The following is an 8,240-nucleotide window of genomic DNA, read 5'->3' as shown; positions in this document are numbered from 1 at the left end:
TTTCTTCATTGGAAAAGATTTGAAGAAATTTTGGAGTCAGAATGAGAGTTCAAACAGCTGATAAAAACATCACAATAATCCACAAGTAATCCACACAATGCTGCATGTTGTAAGGAACAAATCCATCATTAAGATGTTTTTAACTTCAGCTAAAATTCATGTCCTCTATCCATTATATTGCTTTCTCCAGTGAAAAAGTAATCTTGTCTGAATCAGGAGAGAAATATGCACAGATCAAGGACTGTTTACAAGTGGAAAAAAGTAAAAAAAAAAAAAAGTTTTCTTATTCTGACTGCACCCATTCACTGCAGTGGATCCATTGGTGAGCTAGTAATAAAAGGAGAATAAAAGGGCCTCAGGTGACCACCAAGTGAACTGTTATGAAAATATGCTCTTAAGCAAAAATGTTCATTTTTGGGTGAACTATTTCTTTAAGGCTGCTCTGTAAAGATGCATTGTTGCATAAATGCAGTAAGTGCAGCTGCGTCTCAAATACAGCATCTGTGCAGAATTTTATGCTCTGTCATGCAACTTATATTTTTTAAATATTTTTTTTATTTACAATTTGATATTACATTTTATTCATCATTTTTATATTTAAAATGCTTTTTCAATTTCATAGCATTTTTCAGCCACGTTGCTTCAGATGCAGCTTTTGTGCACATAAATGATTGATTGATTGTTGATTGACTGATTAAGATTAATCAGAAGATCAAGTTGTTATTTTCATTAAAAATTATGAGGTAAAAAATGAAACACGCATGAATAGTTCAATGCATTTAGAAAATATATAGGGTCACAGCAGTCACAGAATTCATGGAATGCACATTATTTACAATACATTTTTATGATAGTTAGTTTTACACATTTTACAATGTTTACTCCAGTTCCACAGGTTTAGAATCTGTCTCTGCCTACTTAATTAACAATATGATGTATATCTTTACATCTATCAATATCTTCATATACAGTATCTCTTGTACAAAACAGTGTTAGTATCTTTTATACTGCAGTAGATCAAACGACATGGGGTTTGCATGAAAACAACAGTTGTGATATGCCACCTATCCTAGTTGTGTACTAGTAACGACAGGACATTAGTGGGATGTGAGTGAATAGGTGTCAAGCTTTCAGGTGAAGGGTCTGTTTCTTAGAGGGTGGTTTGGAAAGCTTGTCTTTGTGGAGTGTCTGAAATGTCCTGAAGGGAATAAAGAGAGCCAGTCTGTCACACAGGGCTTGTAGATGCCTCAAGACCTATTAGTCATTGGTGAATACTGGAATGGACAGACATACAAAAGAGTGGACACCTAAATTTCATTCTTACTGTGAGAATGAGACCAAAACACAGTCATCTCACAGGCACTGCATGTGATAAAGCACTACTAGAAGAATTCCAACACTGCAACATGCTTACCTCTGATCTAGCTTCTCTGCCTCAAACACGTATCATACTGTTTCAGATGAGCTGGACTCTGCAGGCCGGAGAGGTTCGATCTATTCAACTTGAAGACACGCTCAATATTCGGTAGGATCTATGATGGATCATTTGGGCTGCAAATCAATGACATGGCCAACACCTATTGATCGCAATGTTAGTTTTTGAGCGTGTAGATTTCACTTGCGTCCCAAGTAGCAAACTATCTGGAAAATAGCTTTATACTCTTTTGGAAGTCAAAATACATTGCCACTAAACAGCAGCTGTTGCACAGCAGTGTTTGTGGTGAAGTTCAGCACCAAGGACAGCAGATTCTCTCAAGCCTTTCCTGTTGTTATAAGTGCACCCACAAGTAAAACTTGAAGTAAAAAAAAACTTTTTATTTTTTATTGAATCTATTGACCATGTTACAATGGATCCCCCCTTGAGGAAAATGTTTTACTTGAGTCAAGTCAGCACGGTTCTACAAATATAAGTAAACGCAACCATCTCGTAGACATTTCGAGTACCTTTTCCACATATAAATGTTTCTATCGCTTCAAAAAGAAACTCGTTTGTTTTTAGCCAAGTTTCCTCTCAGATTTTACTAACGTACACCTTTAAATGGCGCGAGCCTCGCAGTAAAATGAGGCGGGGTGAAAATCTCGTGATTGTCCAACAGAGTCTCTGAGCGCGCGGCTCTCTGTAACTGCAAGCGAGCACAGAACGAGGCAAGAGCACGCGGGTAAAACATCCTCACAGGACCGCGAAAAAACGTTATTTAGCGGCGTTGACCAAACGTATAGAGCCTGTTGGGAATGTAATGTGGATTATTCCGGTTTGGGATATTTTTTACGAAAACTGAGGTTAGTCTGTTTCTTTTTTTGGTACGGAATGAATGAAAGCTCACCGGGATGTTAGAGTTCATCGCTTACTTCGAGTATTTACACTTAGTTGGCTTGTTTTTACATTGTAAATCACGGTTGTTGTTGAATCTTACTTTTATTTCTGTGAACGAGGCGTGTTGCACTGAATCGAAATAAATAGCATTCGCGATAAAAATACTAAACTACATCATCATTCAGACCATCAAGAAACTAAAAGACACGTTGTCTAACTTTTAAAATACGTTTAATAGTATTTATTCTTCAAGGATATACGGTCATATTCTATACAGAGCACAGTGTGTAAACAGTAGCATTTCTGTCAGAGTTCACCGGTTTTCGAGACAAAATCAGACACAAAAATAAGTGTGTATTGCCTGTTTTTTTTTTTTTTGTCTGCTGCCTAAAATATCACAGAATATTTCGTTTATCTTCAATAAGTTAGACAATTTAGGCCTCTGTTCTAGTAGCTAGTAATCACGAAAAAAACACACGCCCTATCCTCCGTAAACATGTAACAAACAATTTCGCGCTTTGCTCGCAGGAGACCCGTGTTATTCTTATTCTGTAAAAGTAGCTATGAATAATGAATGAGTTCTCAGGTGTCTGTGGAGCCCATGATCAACTGCCACTCAGGATAAACATCACGCATGCCCCACTGCAGGTCCATCCTCATGAATGCTACTAGACATGGACTGGTCAAATAGCCTACACAAGAACGCATATCCATGTTCCCATTTCTTTTTAGAGCATGTATGAAAATGTATTATACATTTGCTATGAATTTATTTGGCTAAAATTTATTTTTAGGATGCACACATGTGGTGTACTTAGCCTAATACATTTTACTATTACGATCCGTAAGTTTATCACTTTATTCTGGGATTTATTAGACTAAATGTGCAGGAAAATTTAAGCAGTCATTTTAAAAAAAATGTATTTATTTAAAAAAAATTATAAATAGTTTAAGGTTGGCTATTAACACGTTGCAGTGATTTAAAAATACGTACGAACCCTTATAAATTATTCGATATAAATATCTGTCTCGATGTCACAATAAGCGAAAGGTTAGATTTTTATAAACTGATTTTTGGCACGTTTGCACACCGTCAGCTTTTTGTTGTTTGTCTCGCTTTGAAGTGCTCAAGTGAGTACAGTGCATTAGTAGAATATCTTAATTCGTTCTCATCAGTTTGTAGTGGCTCATTTAGATCTCCTGGAATTTAATAGACTTTGGTAATTCACTATAACACACACTCGCGCGCTCACACATTCATTTTAAAGGTAGGCTATTCAGGCTTGTGCTTTTTATTACATTTCACGTTTTTGTCAAAATAATAATTGGGCTACACCCACTGTATTTGTGTCTTAATATTTTTGCCGAAATTTTAACACATCCACCCAGGCAGTATTGTATGTCCTGAAATTGTCGGGGTAGATAATATTTCCTGATCTCGGCCTTGTCACACGCTTTCATCGACGATTTTTTTCACAGCTGATATAAATGAAAATGAACACGTATGTCTGAATTAAAATAATATATCATATATTTATCCGAGCGTGTTTAATTTTTCCATGACGCTGATGTATAATTTCACCCTGTAGTGTTTTGTGACCTCTTTTGTGTGAAATAGTAATGCACTGTCCTCTCACCAAATGTAAATTATTTTGTCGGTGTGTTTATACATGTGCACATTTATCCGTGCCTTATTTTGAGGGATTGAATTGTGCACTAATAATTTGGATCAAAAGCGAGATTTCATTGTATTAGAGCACATTTTGTGTGTATATTGTTTACCATTTTAAACGGGTGAAACAAAGCGAAATGCTGTTTTAAAAACGAAATATTGGTGGACAAAAACCTTTCAAATTTTTTGATCATCCATATTAACGATTTTTTTTGCTAAAAATATAACTGTCAGTATAATAATGTACATCTATTTAAAATGTATTAAATGTTAAAATTAAAATTAAAACGTTAGCTAATATTAAAAGAAAAGGACGTTTACATTTATATTGTTTCGTTTCCCTGTATTTTTTGTTCTCACGGGTGTTGGTTATAATCTCCATTTACACATCAAGCCAAGACAGCTAAATGACCTTAATGTAACAGGTATTTTTCCATAGAAATAAACGAATTAGAATAATTCAGACTGATAATTCTAAAACGGAAAATACACATATATGCGCACATAGTGTATTATGTTAAATGAACACTATGTATAATATGAAATATATCTTTGTTTTGTTTACCGAATATATAAGTGTTTTTCAAGCAACATAAATACATCTCCTACTTTTGTAACAAATATCGTTCTTCCGCGTTTTGGTTATTATAATTTTTTGTAATTCTTTAAGATCGCCTTTTTGTCTGTGTGGCATAGAAGAATATTTCCTATTGCCGTTGTGTAATGCTTAGTTCCAAAACAATCATCGAATGTGCTCTGCCTTTCTAATACACCGCAGTGTGACGTGATCTTTCTGTCTTGATCAGAGCCCTATATAATGCACACACTCCACACCTTTACCACAGTGAAATTTGGTCATAAATCATTACTAATCCTATGGTTCTGATTATGATGAGTATTATAGTGAATCATTCCACAAGGATGGTGTGTTTTGGCAAGGTGAAATAATGCCTTAAACGACTGCTGCAGAGCCGCTCCTGCTTTATTCGGCTCATAAGTTGCTGTTCCTCTGCAGTGGGTTGTTTAAGGGTTGCTGGTGGTACCCGTGCCCACTCTGGGTCACGGGGGGAAGCTACATGAGGCCAAGTAGGAGCCTCACGCCTCCCATTCGCCGGCTGGCAGCCCAGGAGGAGAGCACCGGATGCTGATGTCATCCATTTTGGCCCAGCTCTACCTCACCCACACCTCCGCTCCACCATGCGGATACTCGACGGCAACCGTGTCACGTACAGAGCCGAGCTCGCTGAAATAGCGTGCGCCTCCTCCCAAAGCCTCCATGATATCATCGGGGTGCACTGGAGGACATTTTGTCGCAGCTCTTCTGGTGTAATGGCAGAGCGTAATTGAGGCACCTGTGGTAAAACCCAGCTTTGTGTGTCTGATGAATGGTTGGGCCTGCTGTCATTATCATGCCCCCGTTCCTCAATTACACCACCTTCTCTTACTCGCCAACTTTTGAAGCGGGATCCAAATGCAGGGGTTTTATTTTGTGGCGTCGTGTGCCATTCCCAGTGGGGTGTGTCAATCACATATCAATGAGGACAATGATGTGCTCAGTTTAGCCTTTTCACCTGTCTCCTCCTCTTCACAAGCCCTCGCTCGACAAAAAAAAAGAAAAAGAGAACGCACACATGCATATTTCGAGGTGTGGGCGTGTGCCAACGTGGGGTATCTGTTACCAAGCATGCAGTCTCTTGCTCTTTTTTTCCCCTCTTCAGCTGCAGCAGGCAGAGCTCTGACGGCATGCATTGTGTTTCGGGCTCGGCTGAATCGCGTGGGCTGGTGGCAGTATTGTCCTGCCGTACCTGCTGCCTACGCCTCTGGCAAGGACACTGGCAATATTAGATGTCTATTAGGTTACACCTTGCATGTTGCCATGTAATTGGAGCCTATTCGTTTATGCACATTGGGGACACATGTTATTAAGAGGAGCTGGAGCTGCGTTTTGCCTTCACAAAAGTCCTACTAATCTGTGCTGGTTCAAGGCCAAACATCAGCTCAGCATGGGAAGCTTCTCTCATATTTGTAGAACAAAACAGGCCATTTTGTTTGTGCTTGAGGATGTGTAAAAAAACCGAATTATTTTAATACATAAAATAAACATTTTCTTTGCATTTTTACTGCATCTTGTTATGCAGCAGCAGCATTCCTTTAAAAATAAAATATAATAAATAATCGTTTCTTCATGCAACACGTTTTTTTAAATGTTTCAAAATGAAGGACCACACCTAAATTAGCAAAATATTATAGGTGTTTAGATGACTATGGTGCTGGAAATGTGGAGTATATGTCATGGGAAAGTGTAGACATGCATATTATTGTTTTGCATTGTGCATCCTGCAGAAAGCCTTTTAAATTCCCACATCATCAGATAAACATGGACTCACTACAACTGAATGATAGTTGGAGCTGCCATGTGAATAATGCTGGTAATTTAAACAGAAACTTTTAATTAGGGTTTATCAGGAGTTGCATGAGACATTTAAATGCAGCTTTTCATGATTATAATTGTGAAAGTGTGCTGAATTGTTTTGTTAAATTATATATTTTTATGCTTTTGTGTTTTATGCATAAAAAAAATCACACACTAGATTGACTGAGACATCCGTGGATTCGTTTGTAATTTGATGCTTTTCTATTTTGACAGCTATTGTGCGCTAGACAGGGCAGAGTAACCCTATGGACTACATTACCCACAAGGCATCATGCAGTCTGTGCTGGTTTCCCTAAATACAGAAAGAGTCCGACCTGGAGGACCTGTCTGGACGATTGAGGTCTGAGGAGATACCAGAAGAAAACAACACCTCAGCAGACACACCACACCTCATCTGCTCGTCTTCTCAAGTCGATCCATTCCAGGAAACGTGGAAGAAGTACTTTTATTGTCGCCTGACAGAGATTGGATTGTTGTGCAATGTCATTGGCCTTATGACTGTTATTTAAGACTGTTCTCCTCCTAACTTGCTCTCCTCTTTTAGGATATTTTTTGTTTGTTGCTGCGTTGACGATCTCACCCCTTCTCTGGTATCTCTGGGCATATACTGTGGGATGTACTTTGGATATACTGACCTTTGAACCAAAGCTAATTCAATGATTTCCTTCTGTTCAGGATAATAACCCCAAATCTCCAGCACTTTTACAATGAATTTCTTCAGATTCCCAGTCCAGTTGCAGCTGCTGATCAGTACTGTTCTTGGGCCCTGCTTGGGCCTGGAGTTTACAGGGTCGCAAGGCCAATGGGCACGCTATCTCCGCTGGGACGCCAGCACCAGAAGTGACCTCAGCTTCCAGTTCAAAACAGATGTGCCCACTGCCTTAATCCTGTACTTTGACGATGGCGGCTTCTGCGACTTCCTGCAACTCATGGTGGTCGAAGGGAAGCTCCAGTTGCAGTTCAGCATTGATTGCGCCGAGACCACAGTTGTATTGGACAAGCAAGTCAATGACAGCAGCTGGCATTCTGCCACCCTGAGCAGGTACAACCTGAGAACTGTGCTGGTTCTGGATGGAGTGAGCAAATCGAGCGAGGTGTGGCCACAGAGGCAGTACATGAAGATTGTTAGTGACCTCTTCCTGGGTGGAATCCCTGAAGATATTCGTATTTCTGTGCTCACTCTCCCGACAGTGAAGGATCTTCCAGCGTTTAAGGGAATTATCAGGGAACTGAAGTACAATAACAAGGAACCTATTCTACTAAGTAGCCAGAGGGTTCGCATGGACATAGAGGGGATCTGCATGGAGAACCCATGCGAGAATGGAGGAACGTGCTCTGTTGTGGATGGGGAACCACTTTGTGATTGTTCTAAGACGGAATATGTGGGCCGATTCTGCAATGAAGGTAAAACGGTTTATATTTTACATCTTGATAAAGAGCAAATGAAATATTGACTTTGTTATGTGTATACAATGTAAATTGTTTTCCCCCAAACGTTTATTGGCACCCATCTAATTCTACTCGAAATTGTCAGTGTTAACTGCTGAAATGTGAATAATGTTTCCCAAAATCCTTCATGCCACTGAAGTTTGACTATAAGGTCCAGGTTAATGGCGTCTCTTAGCTTGTCTACAGAAAGCTGCCCTGTTTTGTGCATTGGCAGGCGTTTTGTGCTGGAAATTTCTCAATCAGCTTCATAAGACCCTCCTCTATTCCCCCATCGCTTCTTACAGTCAATTGAAAGTGAATGCGCTACTAGCAAAGCCTGCTTTTTACCTCTGTAAAGCATAAAAGCTGTTTGTTTCTGGCAAGCGTTTGTG

At 39.1% G+C, this 8,240-nt stretch overlaps 1 protein-coding gene across 1 annotated transcript in view; it reads left to right on the top strand.

Annotated features, from left to right (window-relative positions):
* The first annotated feature begins 2,121 nt into the window (after positions 1-2,121).
* The window catches only part of nrxn3a (neurexin 3a), a 320,711-nt gene continuing 314,592 nt past the window's right edge, over positions 2,122-8,240 (top strand). The window contains exons 1-2 of the mRNA XM_016476816.1: positions 2,122-2,280; positions 6,634-7,824. Coding sequence (XP_016332302.1) covers positions 7,128-7,824 — 697 coding nt within the window. The 5' untranslated portion in view covers positions 2,122-2,280; positions 6,634-7,127. The remainder of the gene's footprint in view (positions 2,281-6,633; positions 7,825-8,240) is intronic.

The sequence above is a fragment of the Sinocyclocheilus anshuiensis genome, unplaced genomic scaffold (assembly GCF_001515605.1).
Source record: "Sinocyclocheilus anshuiensis isolate Anshui unplaced genomic scaffold, SAMN03320099.WGS_v1.1 scaffold869, whole genome shotgun sequence".
In the NCBI taxonomy this organism is placed as follows: Eukaryota; Metazoa; Chordata; class Actinopteri; order Cypriniformes; family Cyprinidae; genus Sinocyclocheilus; species Sinocyclocheilus anshuiensis.
This window is presented reverse-complemented; position numbering and strand designations above follow the sequence as displayed.